Source organism: Heterodontus francisci, chromosome 5, assembly GCF_036365525.1.
Source record: "Heterodontus francisci isolate sHetFra1 chromosome 5, sHetFra1.hap1, whole genome shotgun sequence".
Taxonomy (NCBI): domain Eukaryota; kingdom Metazoa; phylum Chordata; class Chondrichthyes; order Heterodontiformes; family Heterodontidae; genus Heterodontus; species Heterodontus francisci.
In genome coordinates, this window is record NC_090375.1 from 8,544,199 (window position 1) to 8,563,832 (window position 19,634).

At 47.8% G+C, this 19,634-nt stretch overlaps 1 protein-coding gene and 1 long non-coding RNA gene across 2 annotated transcripts; one reads left to right on the forward strand and one right to left on the reverse strand.

The window, feature by feature from the left end:
* Nucleotides 1-5,942: 5,942 nt before the first annotated feature.
* Nucleotides 5,943-10,171, reverse strand: LOC137369717 (actin, cytoplasmic A3a-like). The gene is made up of 2 exons (XM_068031077.1): nucleotides 10,023-10,171; nucleotides 5,943-7,338 (listed from the first exon to the last, which is right to left on the reverse strand). Exons 1-2 carry the CDS (start codon nucleotides 10,146-10,148, stop codon nucleotides 6,334-6,336), a joined length of 1,131 nt encoding a protein of 376 aa, XP_067887178.1. The 5' UTR covers nucleotides 10,149-10,171; the 3' UTR covers nucleotides 5,943-6,333.
* Nucleotides 10,172-10,355: 184 nt separating this feature from the next.
* Nucleotides 10,356-16,121, forward strand: LOC137369718 (uncharacterized). Its single transcript, XR_010974999.1, has 3 exons — nucleotides 10,356-10,598; nucleotides 13,237-13,329; nucleotides 15,729-16,121. It is a non-coding gene; the product is annotated as an uncharacterized lncRNA (long non-coding RNA).
* Nucleotides 16,122-19,634: the final 3,513 nt, after the last annotated feature.

The following is a 19,634-nucleotide window of genomic DNA, read 5'->3' on the forward strand; positions in this document are numbered from 1 at the left end:
TCGGTAGATCTTGCATTTTGTTGGGGCCCAGTATTATTCTTAAATCTTGTTCACTGTAGGAGACTTTTCTCTCTTGGGATTCATGTGTCTTCAATGGATTTCAGTGCCGTGAGAAAGAGATGGGAGCAGACAGAGAGATGATCTCAATCTAGGAGTTAGGAGCTTTCTGCTCGTTCAAACACTGTCTCGACAATTTAAAACTCCCTAAGTTGGCCAGCAGGTGGTCATGTGACTGACTGATTTGACCAGGTCTCTTCTGCCTATTGTAGAGGAGCAGGGGATAGCTCCTTTGTTCCAACACTGTCTGCTAATATGCAAAAAATGTCTTTCCAGCCAGGAGTCTGGCAATTCCTTGTAACAGGCCTTCTCTTCTTCCCAGCAAGAATTTGAAGTTTAATGTCCATGTGGTGAAATTAATGTGCTTCATTCTTGGCAGCTGGGGGCCTGCATGACAATTTCTTAAATGATAAGAGATTAGAAAGTGTAGATGTACAAAGGGACCTGGGTGTCCTCATCAGTTAGTCTCTGAAAGCTAACATGCAGGTGCAGCAAGCAATAATGGTATTTAAGCTTTTATTGCAGAAGATTTGAGTACAGGAGTAGTGAAGCCTTGTTTCAATTGTATTGAACCTTGGTTAGACCACACTTGGACTACTGTGTGCAGTTTTAGTCCCCTTACCTGAGGATCGATATTATTGCCATAGAGGGAGTGCAATGAAGATTCACCAGACTTGTTCCCGGGATGGCGGGACTGTCCTATGAAAAGAGATTGGGGAAACTGGGCCTGTATTCGCCAGAGTTTCGAAGAATGAGAGGTGATCTCACTGAAACTTACAAAATACTTAAAGAGATAGACAGGGTAGATGCAACTAAGATGTTTCCCTTGGTTGGGGAATCTAGAACCAGGGGACACAATTTGAAAATAAGGGGGAAGCCACTTAGGACAGAGATGAGGAAAAATTTCTTTACTCAGAGGGTTGTGAATCTTTGGAATTCTCTACCCCAGAGAGCTGTGGAAGCTCAGTCATTGAGTATGTTTAAAGCAGAGATTGACAGATTTGTAAATACCAATGACATAAAGGGATATGAGGATAGTGTGGGGAAAAAGGCATTGAAGTGGATGATCAGCCATGATTGTATTGAATGGTGGAGCAGGCTCGATGGGCTGAATGGCCTACTCCTGCTCCGATGTTCCTAACAACACAAGCTCGAGGAGCAGCACCTCATTTTGCAGTTAGGCACTCTACAGCTTTGCAGACTCAATATTGAGTTCAATAATTTCAGAACATGTCTGGCCTTTTTTATATTCTATCTTTAAAAATTTTTTTAACCATGTGTCTGCTTTTTATGTTTCTGGATTTGGACAGAGCTGCTCATTATTCTGCCATTAACAGTCTTTCTGGACTAATGGTTCGTCTTTCACCACAACTATTAACACACTTTTTGCCTTTATCCCAGAACATCTTTGTTCTTTAATCTCTCCTGCCCGCGACCTGCCACCTTCCCTTTTGTTCTCTTCCCCATCAACATCTCCCCCCGCCACCACCACTTCACTTGCTTAAAACCTAATTCTTCTCTAACCATTGCCAGTTCTGATGAAAGATCACAGATATGAAATGTTATCTCTGCTGAGACTGCTTGACCTGCTGAGTATTTCCAGCACTTTCCGTTTTTATTTCAGATTTCCTGCATCTGCAGTATTTTGCTTTTATTGAACGGTTTCCCATCTGTTCTGTAGATTATCTCCACTCCTGTGAGTAGTTTACTGGAGGTGAGGTATAACATTGCTGTGAGAAAAATGCAGAAGAGGGTTGATGCGAAGACACAGCCTTGCTTGACACAGTCTTGACTGAGACAGGGCCTGTGGTGGGTCCGTTGGTGAGAATCATGGCTTGCATGTCATCTTGGAGTAGCCGGAGGATGGTGACAAATGTCTGAGGGCAGCCAAATGTGAACAGGATGCTCCCAGAAGCCTTCATGGTTGAGAGTCTGTTTTTTGCGAGGTTGAAAAAAGACCATGTAGAGCGGTTTAATTGTTCCCTGCATTTTTCTTGGATTTGCAGTGCAGCGATGATCATCTCTCTTGGGACCTCTCGTTAGGCAAAAGCCACACTGTGACTCTGGAAGGAGTTCTTCAGCCACTGCAAGGGGCAATTGCGGAGGATCCTTGCAATGATCCTCCCTGTGGCAGACAGCAGGAAGATTCTGGAGTCACTACAATCGGCCTTGTTTCCCTTCTTGAATAGTCAATCATTTCCTGAAGAAAAAAAATCACTTTGTTTAAACTCGGGGGCCCAAGTTGCAAGGTGATTATAAAAGCAAAAGGCAAATGGTTATTTGGGTTTATTAATAGAGGAATAGAACTTAAAAGCACAGAGAACATACTGGAACTTTATAAAACACAAGTTAGGCTTCAGCTGGGGTACTGTGGCTAATTCTGGGCACAACACTTCCAGAAAGATGTAAAGGCCTAAGAAAGGGTACGGAGGAGATTTGCCAGGATGTTTACAGAAATGAGGGACTTCAGTTATGAGGAGAGATTGGGAAAGTTAGTCTTCCTTGTTCCGAGGAGAACAATCCTAAGAGGTGACCTTTATCGGAGATTTCACTCAGTGTCATCAGGATCAAGAGCGCTTGACTTGAAAAGGTGATGGAACTGATTGCATCAATAATTCTAAATGGGGGTTGGACAGGAGCTTGAAGATGAGGAACCTACATGGTTAAGGACAAAAAGTGAGGACGTGAGACTGAGCACAACTCAAAGAGCCAGAACAGGCCCGATGGGCTGAATGTCCTTCTGTTTTGCAAGTTTCTATGATTCTATAAAGGCCTTGCTGTCATCCTCACACTCCTTCTCAAATGAGGAATGAGGTCAGGAAGGAGCTGAGTTTATATAGGATATTGTCATATATCCACATTGCTCTGATGTGGAGTGTTATAGGATATCATACATCCTTTATCTCTAATACTTCCACACAAGTTCAAGGATTAGGAAACATTGAAAATGGCTGCTTAATATTCATTATTATCTCATTCACTTGATTTAATTAAGCACAGCCCCTTAAATGCAGTGTATGAAATAGAAACCAATTAAACTCACTTACCAGGGATTCCTCAGGTGGTCGTAGGCATATCCTAACTGCTTACACTGACCTCATACGAGGTCAAAGTCCCCATGGAGCTCCAGTGTGTTTTATTTATTTTTAATTAGTTTTCCTAATGTAATACCATTAAGTCACCAGATCCTCTCTATCTGGTTAATCTCTGTTCAACGAGTCTACACAATACATTGGTTTCTTGTTCATTAGTGAGAAGCCAGGAATCTCCCTGCTCAGCATAGTGGGGAAAGTCTTTGCTCGAGTCGCTCGAAACAGGCTCCAGAAGTTGGCCGAGCACGTCTACCCTGAGGCACAATGTGGCTTTCGTGCAGAGAGATCGACCGTTGACATGCTGTTCTCCCTTCATCAGATACAGGAGAAATGCCGCGAACAACAGATGCCCCTCTACATTGCTTTCATTGATCTCACCAAAGCCTTTGACCTCGTCAGCAGACGTGGTCTCTTCAGACTACTAGAAAAGATCGGATGTCCACCAAAGCTACTAAGTATTATCACCTCATTCCATGACAATATGAAAGGCACAATTCAACATGGTGGCTCCTCATCAGAGCCCTTTCCTATCCTGAGTGGCGTGAAACAGGGCTGTGTTCTCGCACCCACACTTTTTGGGATTTTCTTCTCCCTGCTGCTCTCACATGCGTTCAAGTCCTCAGAAGAAGGAATTTTCCTCCACACAAGATCAGGGGGCAGGTTGTTCAACCTTGCCCGTCTAAGAGCGAAGTCCAAAGTACGGAAAGTCCTCATCAGAGAACTCCTCTTTGCTGACGATGCTGCTTTAACATCTCACACTGAAAAGTGCCTGCAGAGTCTCATCGACAGGTTTGCAGCTGCCTGCAATGAATTTGGCCTAACCATCAGCCTCAAGAAAACGAACATCATGGGGCAGGACGTCAGAAATGCTCCATCCATCAATATTGGCGACCACGCTCTAGAAGTGGTTCAAGAGTTCACCTACCTAGGCTCAACTATCACCAGTAACCTGTCTCTAGATGCAGAAATCAACAAGCGCATGGGTAAGGCTTCCACTGCTATGTCCAGACTGGCCAACAGAGTGTGGGAAAATGGCGCACTGACACGGAACACAAAAGTCCGAGTGTATCAGGCCTGTGTCCTCAATACCTTACTCTATGGCAGCGAGGCCTGGACAACGTATGCCAGCCAAGAGTGACGTCTCAATTCATTCCATCTTCACTGCCTCCGGAGAATACTTGGCATCAGGTGGCAGGACTATATCTCCAACACAGAAGTCCTTGAAGCGGCCAACACCCCCAGCTTATACACACTGAGTCAGCGGCGCTTGAGATGGCTTGGCCATGTGAGCCGCATGGAAGATGGCAGGATCCCCAAAGACACATTGTACAGCGAGCTCGCCACTGGTATCAGACCCACCGGCCGTCCATGTCTCCGCTATAAAGACGTCTGCAAACGCGACATGAAATCGTGTGACATTGATCACAAGTCGTGGGAGTCAGTTGCCAGCGTTCGCCAGAGCTGGCGGGCAGCCATAAAGACAGGGCTAAATTGTGGCGAGTCGAAGAGACTTAGTAGTTGGCAGGAAAAAAGACCGAGGCGCAAGGGGAGAGCCAACTGTGCAACAGCCCCGACTAACAAATTTCTCTGCAGCACCTGTGGAAGAGTCTGTCACTCTAGAATTGGCCTTTATAGCCACTCCAGGCGCTGCTTCACAAACCACTGACCACCTCCAGGCACGTATCCATTGTCTCTCGAGATAAGGAGGCCCAAAAGGTAAAAGGTAGTAATCAGAATAGAATCATTAAAAAGTTACAGCATAGACCATTCAGGCAGCTGGAAAAAAAAAAATAGCTGCCCAATCTAAACCCACCTTCTAGCACCTGGTCCATAGCCTGGCCGGTTACAACACTTCAGGTGCTTTTAAAAGTTGAGGGTTTCTGCCTCTACCACTGTTCTGGGCAGTGAATTCCAGACACCCACCACCCTTTGTGAAAAAGTTTATGTCCCCTCTAATCCTTCTACTAATCACCTTAAATCCGTGCCCCCTGGTAATTGACCTCTCCGCTAGGAGAAACCGGTCCTTCCTGTCTACTCTATCTCGGCCCCTCAATTAAGTCACCCCTCAGCTCTAAGGAAAAGAACCCTAGCCTATCCAATATTTCCTCAATGCTGCAACTTTCCAGCCCTGGCAATGTTCTTGTTAATCTCATCTGTACTCAGTAATTATATCCTTCCTGTAATGTGGTGACTAGAACTGTATGTAATTATATTCTAAAAAGGTATATGAAACGGTGTGTGCAGTTATGGCCTGCATCTGTAATGAATTGTAACTAGTTTTTATTCACACTGCTGCCTCTTCACCATGCCCCACCCCCAAACCAGCTTTCCAAAGGATATTTAGTTGGTTCTATCATTTGTGTTCATGAACAGCCACAAACTACAACTAGCCACTTGCAAAGCAATGACATATAAAAGCTTTGGACAAAAATCTTCACTGTCTGATGTCAAATATAAGAAACTGGAGTCTGCCATAGGCCCCTTGAAACTGTTCCACTATACACTAAGATCATTGCTTACCTCACTTCAACTCCACTTGCCCAGGCCATCACCTTTTAATACATGGATGTATTAAGTGACTACGGCCGAGCTAGCTGCTAGACCTATGGGTAGTCACAATGAGGAGTGAATGATGTAAAACAGTTGAGGCCTTCAGGAGAGGCTCTGCCAGGATGACTGCTTAAAAATTTGAAATTCATTTGAGCTTAAATCCCAAAGGGTGCGGGGTGGGAGGAAAGAAAGGAAAGAGTAACTAATTGCTTAGATATTATGAAATACAAGAGGGGAAAAGGATCATTGACAAGTCACCTTTATTTCAGAATGTATTTTATGACTTCAGAAATATCAAAAGATAACAAAAGCAAACTCAGCTGTAGCATTGAAGCCTTGGAGATGTTGGGATAAACCTGCCTGTTCCTGCAGGGTGATGCTCCTTTAAGCTCAAATCCTCATGGACAACTGTACAATTTCATATCACAATGGTGACTGGTCTCCATTATGCAGTTTAAAGGCTTCTTTCCAGTTAGTTTTAAATGGAGCTGGATAGGGAAGGGTACAAAGGAGTAAGAGGCAGGATGTATGCAATAGATCACCCGTCATCAACTCTGCCTTTTGCCCAAAGAGCAGAGACTGCAGGTCACATTGTAAGTGAACTAAACCTGGCAAGTAAAAGCCCTGCAGCAGGTTAGAAGCACTTGCGATGGACTATAGAGGGACCAGACTCATCATACTCTTGCTTACTGATCCACATTTGCTGGAAGGTGGAGAGAGAAGCCAAAATGGATCCTCCGATCCATACTGAATACTTCCTCTCGGGTGGAGCAATGATCTTGATTTTCATTGTGCTCGGAGCCAAGGATGTGATTTCCTTCTGCATCCGATCAGCAATACCTGGGTACATGGTGGTTCCACCAGACAAGACAGTGTTGGCATACAGATCCTTCCTGATATCTACATCACATTTCATGATGCTGTTGAAACAGGTCTCATGGATCCCATTAGATTCCATCCCAAGGAAGGAGGGTTGGAAAAGGGCTTCTGGGGCCCTGAAACGCTCATTACCAATGGTAATGACTTGGCCATCAGGGAGCTCGTAGCTTTTTTCCAAGGCTGAAGAGGAGCTGGCCGTCGCCATCTCAGATTCAAACTCTAGGGCCACGTAGCAAAGTTTCTCCTTGATGTCACGCACGATCTCCCTCTCGGCTGTGGTAGTGAAGGAATACCCACGTTCAGTCAGGATCTTCATCAAGTAGTCAGTCAGATCCCGGCCAGCCAGGTCTAATCTCAGGATGGCATGAGGCAAGGCATACCCTTCATAAATTGGTACAGTGTGGCTCACACCATCACCAGAATCCAGCACAATGCCAGTCGTGCGGCCAGAGGCGTACAAGGACAGCACGGCTTGAATGGCAACATACATGGCCGGTGTGTTGAAGGTCTCAAACATGATCTGGGTCATTTTCTCCCGGTTGGCTTTGGGGTTGAGAGGTGCCTCTGTGAGGAGAACTGGATGCTCCTCTGGGGCCACTCGCAGTTCATTGTAGAAGGTGTGATGCCAGATCTTCTCCATGTCATCCCAGTTGGTCACAATGCCATGTTCAATTGGATACTTCAGGGTCAGAATTCCCCTCTTGCTCTGAGCTTCATCACCAACATAACTGTCTTTCTGACCCATTCCAACCATCACCCCCTAGAATGAGGAATAAAAACAAAGGATAAATTCACAGTAAACCAGGACAAAGGGACCAACACTAAAAGTCATCAGGGAGCTTCTGTTTGACTTATATGCAGTACTTCCAATTAGTGCAATTGCATTGCAAACAGGTTCCATTGCAAGTTTTGATCTTGGGCAAAAAAAAATTGAGCACATTCAAAAATCAGGGCTGAAGTCACTTGCTGGAAATGTGGAATCTGGATCTACATTCTTTTGGGCCTCCTTATCTCGAGAGACAATGGATACGCGCCTGGAGGTGGTCAGTGGTTTGTGAAGCAGCGCCTGGAGTGGCTATAAAGGCCAATTCTGGAGTAACAGGCTCTTCCACAGGTGCTGCAGAGAAATTTGTTTGTTGGGGCTGTTGGACAGTTGGCTCTCCCCTTGCGCCTCTGTCTTTTTTCCTGCCAACTACTAAGTCTCTTCGACTCGCCACAATTTAGCCCTGTCTTTATGGCTGCCCGCCAGCTCTGGCGAATGCTGGCAACTGACTCCCACGACTTGTGATCAATGTCACACGATTTCATGTCGCGTTTGCAGACGTCTTTATAACGGAGACATGGACGGCCGGTGGGTCTGATACCAGTGGCGAGCTCGCTGTACAATGTGTCTTTGGGGATCCTGCCATCTTCCATGCGGCTCACATGGCCAAGCCATCTCAAGCGCCGCTGACTCAGTAGTGTGTATAAGCTGGGGATGTTGGCCGCTTCAAGGACTTCTGTGTTGGAGATATAGTCCTGCCACCTGATGCCAAGTATTCTCCGAAGGCAGCGAAGATGGAATGAATTGAGACGTCGCTCTTGGCTGGCATACGTTGTCCAGGCCTCGCTGCCGTAGAGGATCTACATTAGTGAATAAATAATCAGTGTAATTGGGTGTGAATTGCTGCAGATCATCCAGTGGGTATGAATGGTTCTTTATGCAAGTTTTTCCTTTCAGAACTTCATTCTAGTGACTACTTTTGCATCATTCCTTTGATGTTAAGGCATTAGTGGGTGAGATATATTGGCACAAAATTAGTTTTGGTCTGAGGGAGTTCAGATACAGGTTCACCTTGATCCAGTTGAATAAGGGGCTGACTGAGCTCAGCTGAATATTCATTATATATTGATCTACCCAAGCTGTATACAGTTCGTGGGAATTCCAAAACACCATTCCTGCTAATCAGAATCCCATTTTTTTTTTTAGCAATGGGAATCACCCTGTCAAAGGGAAGATTACTGAACACACCCAATACTGAAACATTTCTTACTTCTAACAGGCAAATGATCCAATTGCCAGAATGAAGAGAGACAAAGATGCATCTGACTAACTACAGTGTTGGATTCAGGGAGCATCAGTTCATGCTTTCAAAGAGCCTGGTGATAGAGCACACGTCTGATCAAAAGCACAACTGAAGTCATAATCCAAGCATAGAGTTCAGTGCTGCACTGTCTGAAGGAGGGTCCCATCTACCTACTCAGGTGGATGTAACAGATCCCATGGCATTTCCCCCCACTCACAGAGCAGAGATTGGAGAATAGCTATGCCATTCAAGGGAAGGGGTCAGAAAGCAATTCCTCACACTAAGGGTAGTAGAAATTGAGAAATCCTAAAAAGCAGTTGATGTTGATGGGAGAAGTGGGGGTGGGGCGACAAGAGACAGACAAAGAATTTGACAGATGGGCAGCTAATTAAACCTATGCTATCAATTACTATTCCAGATCAAAGACAGAGAAAGGAATGCTCAGGTATATGACCTGAGCCACTGAACTGTCTAAGCACCAAAGCTCAGCTTCGTTCCCCAGATTCAAATCTGCATAAAATCAGATTATAGCAGAGAATTAGGCCCATTTGACCCATCAGGTCTGTGCCAGCTCTGAGCATTTCCAGTTAATGCCACTCCATATCCATGCAATTATTTTCTCCTTTCAACTATTTATCCAATTCCCTTTTGAATGAGACCATTGTATCCACCAATCAGGCAGTGAATTCTAAATCTTGACTACCCATTGGTGAAAGACATCAGATGATGTGATTATATAAAGTTTATCCTATTAAACCTGTACCATCATTATTGAGACTTCAGCCATTAGCAAGAGAGTTTCTCTAAAACATCTCGACTATCAAAACTGACTAAAGTACAGGGTTCAGAGAGACCACCACATAAGAATAGTCCCAGGCAGTATAGGTCTGCCTATCAGGCAGAGCAAGGATTAATACCAAATTACAGGCCCTGAAAGAAACAGGCCAGAGAGACAACAAGCTGCACAAAACAGGAGGATGTTAGTTACAAGGCCCCAGCCCACATACCCAAGGGGACAAGGAGCAGGTCACTCAGCCCCTCAAGCCTGTTCCACCATTCAAATATCATGGCTGATCTGATTGTCCCCATAACTCAACATTTCCACCTATCCCTGAGAAGCAAGGGGGTGAAAGGTTATTAAGAAGCTATCCACCTCTGCCTTAAAGAGGTTCAAAGGCTTTGCTTCCACCACTTTTCAAGGAAGAAAATGCCAAAGCCTCAACCCTCAAAAATAAAAATTGCTCCTCATTTATCTTAAGTGGGCAACCCTGCATTTTTAAATAGAGACTCCTAGTTCTAGATTCTCACACTAGAGGAGACAATCCTTTCCACACCCAACACAGTCTTGAAAAACTTTCTAGTTTATTAAAAGACTCACCTGGTGACGGGGCCTTCCCACAATGGAGGGAAACACAGCCCTGGGGGCATCATCTCCTGCAAACCCAGCTTTACACATCCCAGATCCATTATCTACCACCAGAGCAGCAACATCATCATCAGCCATGGTTTAGAAACCGCAGGAAGTGACTAGAACAGAGAAGGAAAAACCAATTAATAGAGACACAAGAACACAACATATATTTTAGATCAATCACTCATTAAATTAAAGCCAGACTTCACTCTATCTTCTAGAACATCTCACTTTTAAAAAATAATTCTTGACACAAACTTAAGAACTACATCCAAAAACTACCACAATGTACAAAGCAAATCCTTTACCCACTGCCAAACTCACTTATTACCTCCTAATCCAAATAATGCCTCTCCTTCCCTGCTGCCTTTATTAGGCACTGGGCCCCTCCCTACTCTGTCATAGGCCACTGAGGCTCAGGAGGAGGAGCCAGGAACAAACAATTGAGGCTCAGAGGGAGGAACTGTGAACAACTAATTCAGCCTCAGAAGTAGAAAGAGCCAGGAACAACTGATTGTCCTTGCCACCGAGACCAGAATTCAGGTACAAATTCAACTTTGGTACTTGAGCACAAAACCTAAGCTGCACCTTTGGGGCAATGTTAAGGGTCAGTACTGAGGGAGCGCTGCACTGTCAGGGGGTCAGTACTGAGGGAGCGCCGCACTGTCAGGGGGTCAGTACTGAGGGAGCGCCGCACTGTCGGGGGTGTCAGTACTGAGGGAGTGCTGCACTGTCGGGGGTGTCAGTACTGAGGGAGTGCTGCACTGTCGGGGGTGTCAGTACTGAGGGAGTGCTGCACTGTCGGGGGGGGTCAGTACTGAGGGAGCACTGCACTGTTGGAGGGTCAGTACTGAGGGAGCACTGCACTGTCGGGGGGTCAGTACTGAGGGAGCGCCGCACTGTCGGGGGGTCAGTACTGAGGGAATGCCACACTGTCGGGGGGGTCAGTACTGAGGGAGCACTGCACTGTCGGAGGCTCAGTACTGAGGGAGCGCCGCACTGTCGGAGGGTCAGTACTGAGGGAGCGCTGCACTGTCGGAGGCTCAGTACTGAGGGAGCGCCGCACTGTCGGAGGGTCAGTACTGAGGGAGCGCCACAGTGTCGGAGGGTCAGTACTGAGGGAGCGCCACAGTGTCGGAGGGTCAGTACTAAGGGAGCGCCGCACTGTCGGAGGGGCAGTACTGAGGCAGTGCCGCACTGTCGGAGGGTCAGTACTGAGGGAGCGCCGCACTGTCGGGGGGGTCAGTACTGAGGGAGTGCTGCACTGTCGGGGGGGGTCAGTACTGAGGGAGCGCTGCACTGTCTGAGGGTCAGTACTGAGGGAGCGCCACAGTGTCGGAGGGTCAGTACTGAGTGGAGCGTCGCACTGTTGGAGGGGCAATACTGAGGCAGTGCCGCACTGTCGGAGGGGCAGTAGTGAGGGAGCGCCGCAGTGTCGGAGGGTCAGTACTGAGGTAGCGCCACACTGTCGGAGGGGCAGTACTGAGGGAGCGCCGCAGTGTCGGAGGGTCAGTACTGAGGGGAGCGCCGCACTGTCGGAGGGTCGGTATTGAGGGAGCACCACACTGTCGGAGGGTCGGTACTGAGGGAGCACCGCACTGTCGGAGGGGCAGTACTGAGGGAGCGCCGCAGTGTCGGAGGGTCAGTACTGAGGGAGCGCCGCACTGTCGGAGGGTCAGTACTGAGGGAGCGCCGCAGTGTCGGAGAGTCAGTATTGAGGGAGCACTGCATTGTCGGAGGGTCAGTACTGAGGGAGCGCCGCACTGTCGGAGGGTCAGTACTGAGGGAGCGCCGCAGTGTCGGAGGGTCAGTACTGAGGGAGCGCCGCAGTGTCGGAGGGTCAGTACTGAGGGAGCGCCGCACTGTCGGAGGGTCGGTACTGAGGGAGCGCCGCAGTGTCGGAGGGTCAGTACTGAGGGAGCGCCGAAGTGTCGGAGGGTCAGTACTGAGGGAGCGCCGCAGTGTCGGAGGGTCAGTACTGAGGGAGCGCCGCATTGTCGGAGGGTCAGTACTGAGGGAGCGCCTCACTGTCGGAGGGTCAGTACTGAGGGAGCGCTGCACTGTCGGAGGCTCAGTACTGAGGGAGCGCCGCACTGTCGGAGGGTCAGTACTGAGGGAGCGCCACAGTGTCGGAGGGTCAGTACTGAGGGAGCGCCACAGTGTCGGAGGGTCAGTACTAAGGGAGCGCCGCACTGTCGGAGGGGCAGTACTGAGGCAGTGCCGCACTGTCGGAGGGTCAGTACTGAGGGAGCGCCGCACTGTCGGGGGGGTCAGTACTGAGGGAGTGCTGCACTGTCGGGGGGGGTCAGTACTGAGGGAGCGCTGCACTGTCTGAGGGTCAGTACTGAGGGAGCGCCACAGTGTCGGAGGGTCAGTACTGAGTGGAGCGTCGCACTGTTGGAGGGGCAATACTGAGGCAGTGCCGCACTGTCGGAGGGGCAGTAGTGAGGGAGCGCCGCAGTGTCGGAGGGTCAGTACTGAGGTAGCGCCACACTGTCGGAGGGGCAGTACTGAGGGAGCGCCGCAGTGTCGGAGGGTCAGTACTGAGGGGAGCGCCGCACTGTCGGAGGGTCGGTATTGAGGGAGCACCACACTGTCGGAGGGTCGGTACTGAGGGAGCACCGCACTGTCGGAGGGGCAGTACTGAGGGAGCGCCGCAGTGTCGGAGGGTCAGTACTGAGGGAGCGCCGCACTGTCGGAGGGTCAGTACTGAGGGAGCGCCGCAGTGTCGGAGAGTCAGTATTGAGGGAGCACTGCATTGTCGGAGGGTCAGTACTGAGGGAGCGCCGCACTGTCGGAGGGTCAGTACTGAGGGAGCGCCGCAGTGTCGGAGGGTCAGTACTGAGGGAGCGCCGCAGTGTCGGAGGGTCAGTACTGAGGGAGCGCCGCACTGTCGGAGGGTCGGTACTGAGGGAGCGCCGCAGTGTCGGAGGGTCAGTACTGAGGGAGCGCCGAAGTGTCGGAGGGTCAGTACTGAGGGAGCGCCGCAGTGTCGGAGGGTCAGTACTGAGGGAGCGCCGCATTGTCGGAGGGTCAGTACTGAGGGAGCGCCTCACTGTCGGAGGGTCAGTACTGAGGGAGCGCCTCACTGTCGGAGGGTCAGTACTGAGGGAATGCTACACTGTCAGATGGACAGTCTTTTGGATGAGACATCAAATTGAGGCCCTGTCTGCCCTCTCAGGTGGTCGTGAAAGATCCCAAGGCACTATTGTGAAGAAGAGCAACGGAGATCTCCCTGGTGTCCTGCCAAATATTTATCCCTCAAGCAACTGAAGTAAACAGATTACCTGGTCATCATGGCAGTGCTGGTTTTGGGATTTTGCTTTGCATAAATTGTCTGCCGTGTTTCCTACATTACAACAGCAACTGCACTTCAAAATTGGCTGTAAAGCACTTTGGGTTGTCTCATGATTGTGAAAGGAGCTACAGAAATGAAAATATTTTTTATTCTTTCTCGGGGTAGGAGCTGAGAATGTCATTTGTTTATTGGCACCTTTTGCATCTTCAATTTCTTTGAATAATACATTTTTCACTTTGCTATCAGTTTAATATTAATGTTTGATTGAAAGCTGCAGTTCAGTTTAACTGAGTGTCTGACTGTCTCCTTTGTCCAATTTCCCTCCACTCTCTATCCCCCTCCCAGAGGGGTAACTCAGGCTGAGTTACCATTCCTCAGGCAGCCAGCAGATCCCTCAACCCGAATTGGATTCAGACAAAGCAGGCAGTTTGCACAACTGTTTCCCATCACACTGCACATGCACACACTCACACACTGCACACTCATACTCTGCACACTCACACTCTGCACACTCACACTCTGCACACTCCCACGCTGCACACTCCCACGCTGCACACTCACACTCTGCACACTCCCACACTCACACTCTGCACACTCCCACGCTGCACACTCCCACGCTGCACACTCCCACTCTGCACACTCCCACTCTGCACACTCACACTCTGCACACTCCCACACTCACACTCTGCACACTCCCACGCTGCACACTCCCACGCTGCACACTCCCACTCTGCACACTCCCACTCTGCACACTCCCACGCTGCACACTCACACTCTGCACACTCACACTCTGCACACTCCCACTCTGCACACTCCCACGCTGCACACTCCCACTCTGCACACTCCCACGCTGCACACTCCCACGCTGCACACTCACACTCTGCACACTCCCACGCTGCACACTCCCACTCTGCACACTCCCACGCTGCACACTCCCACGCTGCACACTCCCACGCTGCACACTCCCACGCTGCACACTCACACTCTGCACACTCCCACGCTGCACACTCCCACTCTGCACACTCCCACTCTGCACACTCCCACTCTGCACACTCCCACGCTGCACACTCCCACGCTGCACACTCCCACGCTGCACACTCACACTCTGCACACTCCCACGCTGCACACTCCCCCGCTGTACACTGTCGCGCTGCACCCTCACACACACAAACCCCACACTCATATACCACACACCCACACACTGCACACGCACACACTGCACACTCACAAACCCCACACTCACAAACCCCACACTCACACCACATACAGACCCCGCACTCAAACACTGCACACTCACAAACCCCACACTCACACCACATACAGACCCCGCACTCAAACACTGCACACTCACACACACACACATTGCACACTCACACCTGTGTACAGGTGTGGTTGATGGTCGGCACAGACGCGGTAGGCCGAAGGGCCTGTATCAGTGCTGTATCTCTAAACTAAACTACAGTTCTGGGCACCACACTATAGGAAGGATGTGAATGCACTGGAGAGGGTGCAGAGGAGATTCACCAGGATGTTGCCTGGGCTGGAGCATTTCAGCTATGAAGTGAGACTGAAAAGGCGAGGGTTGTTTTCCTTAGAGCAGAGAAGGCTGAGGGGGGATCTGATTGAGGTATGCAAAATTGAGGGGTTTAGATAAGGTAGATAGGAAGAAAACTTTTCCCTTAGCGGAGGGGTCAATAACCAAGGGGCATAGATTTAAGGTAAGGGGCAGGAGGTTTAGAGGGGATTTGAGGAAAAAAAATTCACCCAGAGGGTGGTTGGAATCTAGAATGCACTTCCTGAAGGGGTGGCAGAGGCAGGAACTCTCACAACATTTAAGAAGTATTTAGATGAGCGATTAAAACACTATAGGATACAAGAATACGGGCCAAGTGCTGGAAAATGGGATTAGAATAGTTAGGTGCTTGATGGCCGGTACAGACACAATGGGCCGAAGGGCCTGTTTCTGTGCTGTATGACTCTATGACCCCACACTCACGTACACACACACACTGCAAACTCTCACACACACACACACACACACACACATTCACATACATTCACACACAAACTCCACACTCACACACACTGCACATTCACACACACAAACCCCACACTCACAAACTGCACAATCACATACACTGCACACTCACCCATTGCCCACTCACACACACTGCACACACAGATCACACATTCACACACCACACACCACACACACACACTGCATGCTCACACACACAAACCCCACACTCACACACTGCACACTCACACATCACACACTCACATTCCTCGGATTAAAAACAGCGCACCTTTAAGGGAGAGGAAGTTCTGGAATGTCTAAGGCACAATGTGCCAACAGCTGTTTTTTTGTTCCCTAGGCGGCAACAGGAGAGAGAGGTCACATGCTACAATGTTTCCACTTAACTGTGTGTAAAACTGGCAAAAACTGGCTGAAACCAGACTCACCAGTGAGACGCACTGAAGAGAAAAGAGCTGTTTATTCTCTCTCAGCAGAAATTCTACAAGGAGCTACAGAGCAGAGTTAATTCCCTAAAGAAAGAAGAAAAGCCTACTCTTTTCAAGAAACTGTTTGTGTTGCTGAAGGAACTGTTGATGCCTACTGCAGCCGAAGAGTTGAATACCTATTAAGCATCGACTACAGCATCAAATCCACGTGAAGACTTCGAGTGGCATTTGACTATTTCCACATTAGAATACCTCATCCACGAGGAATGTAATACACAAAGACTTATTTATTTTATTTATTGTTAAGAGACAGAATTTTATAAACTCCGCTTTTAAAAACTGGTTAACTACTGTTATTTTTGAGTGTATGTGTATGAATGGGGGGTTAGATTAAAATAAGAAGTTACAAGTTCTTTAGACATAGGTTTATGCTTGGGATACTAGAGTGGTCAGTTTCATGCTTGGGATACTAGAGTGTTTAATTTGGCTGTTTTCCAGTTGGGTGGAAAACTTTAATAATATGCTGCGACCTGTGGAGTGATGGGACTGAATTGACAGTGCATTGCTCCCACCTCAGTCATAACAGATTAATTGCGCGGCTCATCTGGGATCAAAATCAGATTAATTAGGGGGCTTGCGTTTGGAATCATATTAATTACTCGTCTCTGGGATAACATATAAATTGGGGTGTTGCGTCTGGCATCATATTAACTGGAAACTTGATTGTCGGGATCCAAATCTAAAGCCAATTCTGAAAAAATAAAAGGAACCAGGTTTCTTGTGTAATAACGTACAGTCCAAGCCATTGTAATGGCATTAGTAGTTGCAGCAGAGTTTCTGGGAAAGGAGAATGTTTCCCTCAGTGACTTGATAACTTCAAGAATAAACGAAAAGAATTGGCAGCAAAATTGGGTTCGAATTGAAATCAAGTGCCAAAAAAGCAGTGATAATTGACCGACTAGCTCAACATCTGGAATTAGAAGAAGAAGACGAAGAACAAGAAGGTAGTAAGTCAGAGAGTGAGGCAGTGGAATTGGCTAAGATTCAGTTAGAAATGAAAAAACTTGAATTGGAAAAAGAAGAAAGAGAAAAGAAAAAGCAATATCAAAAAGACAACTTGAACTTCAGAGATAACGTGAAAGAGAAGAGAGGGAATTTAGGCTAAAAGAGATGGAACTAAGACAAAGGGATAGTCTTAAATCCAGGGAAAATTCGGGTCAGGAAGAATCTGAATTCAGATCAGGACCCAGCAAAAAGCTGTTTAAATTTATACAATCTCTTTCTGAGTTCAAGGAAAGGGACGTAGAGGAATCTTTCATATCATAGCGTCATAGTCAGAGTCATAATGTTATACAGCACAGAAACAGGCCCTTTGGCCCATCATGTCTGTGCAGGCCAGCAAGCACCTATCTAGTCTAGTTCCATTTTCCAGCACATGGCCCATAGCCTTGTATGCTATGGCGTTTCAAGTGCTCATCTGAATACTTCTTAAATGTTGTGAGGGTTCCTGCCCCTACCACCCCTTCAGGCAGTGCGTTCCAATTCCAACCACCCTCTGGGTGAAATTTTTTTTCTTCAAATCCCCTCTAAACCTCCTGCCCCTTACCATAAATCCTTATTGACCCCTCCGTTAAGGGAAAAAGTCTCTTTCTATCTAACCTATCAATGCCTCTCATAATTTGTATACCTCAATCATGTCCCCCCTCAGCCTTCTCTGCTCTAAGGAAAACAACCCTAGCCTTTTCAGTCTCTCTTCATAGCTGAAATGCTCCAGCTGGTGAATCTCCTCTGCACCCTCTCCAGTGCAATCACATCCTTCCTATAGCGTGGTGCCCAGAACTGTACACAGTACTCCAGCTGTGGCCTAACTAGCGTTTTATATAGCTCCATCATAACCTCCCTGCTCTTAAATTCTATGCCTCGGCTGATAAAGGCAAGTATCCCATATGCCTTCCTAACCACCTTATCTACCTGTGCTGCTGCCTTCCGTGATCTATGGACAAGTACACCAAGGTCCCTCTGACGCTCTGAACATCCTAGGGTCCTACCATCCATTGTATATTCCCTTGCCTTGTTAGTCCTCCCAAAATGCATCACCTCACACTTCTCAGGATTAAATTCCATTTGCCACTGCTCCGCCCATCTTACCAGCCCATCTCTATTGTTCTGTAATCTACGGCTTTCCTCCTCACTATTTACGACACCACCAATTTACTTATTTACTTATCATACCTCCTATATTCACATCTAAATCATTAATGTACACTACAAACAACAAGGGACCCAGCACCGATCCCTGTGGTACACCACTGGTCACAGGCTTCCACTCACAAAAACAACCCTCGACCATTACCCTCTGTGACCATAATTCCATAAGTTTTAAGATACTTGTGGATAAGGATAAGAGTAGTCATCGGGTGAAGGTGCTAAATTGGGGGAAGGCGAAGTATAACAATATTAGGCAGGAACTGGAGAATTTAGATTGGGGGCGGCTGTTTGAGGGTAAATCAACATCTGACATGTGGGAGTCTTTCAAACGTCAGTTGATTAGAATCCAGGACCGGCATGTTCCTGTGAGGAAAAAGGATAAATTTGCCAAGTTTTGGGAACCTTGGATAACAAGGGATATTGTGAGCCGAGTCAAAAAGAAAAAGGAAGCATTCGGAAGGGCTGGAAGGCTAGGAACAGATGAATCCCTTGAGGAATATAAAGAAAGTAGGAAGAAACTTAAGCAAGGAGTCAGGAGGGCGAAAAGAGGTCATGAAAAGCCATTGGCAAACAGGATTAAGGAGAATCCCAAGGCTTTTTATACGTATATAAAGAGCAAGAGGGTAACCAGGAAAAGGGTTGGCCCACTCAAGGACAGAGGAGGGAATCTATGTGTGGAGCCAGAGGAAATGGGCGAGGTACTAAATGAGTACTTTGCATCAGTATTCACCAAAGAGAAGGACTTGCTGGATGATGAGTCTAGGGAAGGGAGTGCAGATAGTCTCAGTCATCTCATTATCAAAAAGGAGGAGGTGTTGGGCGTCTTGCAAAGCATTAAGGTAGATAAGTCCCCAGGGCCTGATGGGATCCATCCCAGAATACTGAGGGAGGCAAGGGAAGAAATTGCTGGGGCCTTGACAGAAATCTTTGCATCCTCATCAGCTACAGGTGAGGTCCCAGGGGACTGGAGAATAGCCAAAGAACAAAGAAAATTATAGCACAGGAACAGGCCCTTCAGCCCTCCAAGCCTGCGCCGATCCAGATCCGCTACCTAAACATGTCGCCTATTTTCTAAGGGTCTGTATCTCTTTACTTCCTGCCCATTCATGTATCTGTCTAGATACATCTTAAAAGACGCTATCGTGTTCGCATCTACCACCTCCGCTGGCAACGCGTTCCAGGCACCCACCACCCTCTGCGTAAAGAACTTTCCACGCATATCCCCCCTAAACTTTTCCCCTCTCACTTTGAACTCGTGACCCCTAGTATTTGAATCCCCCACTCTGGAAAAAGCTTCTTGCTATCCACCCTGTCTATACCTCTCATGATTTTGTACACCTCAATCAGGTCCCCCCTCAACCTCCGTCTTTCTAATGAAAATAATCTTAATCTACTCAACCTCTCTTCATAGCTAGCATCCTCCATACCAGGCAACATCCTGGTGAACCTCCTCTGCACCCTCTCCAAAGCATCCACATCCTTTTGGTAATGTGGCGACCAGAACTGCACGCAGTATTCCAAATGTGGCCGAACCAAAGTCCTATACAACTGTAACATGACCTGCCAACTCTTGTACTCAATACCCCGTCCGATGAAGGAAAGCATGCCGT

Bases quoted from the DNA above. Each gene is read 5' to 3' on its own strand.
- LOC137369717 (XM_068031077.1), bottom strand. From the start codon at position 10,148: ATGGCTGATGATGATGTTGCTGCTCTGGTGGTAGATAATGGATCTGGG. The intron at 7,339-10,022 runs GTGAGTCTTTTA...TCCTCATTCTAG, and splicing joins TGGGAAGGCCCCGTCACCAG to GGGGTGATGGTTGGAATGGG.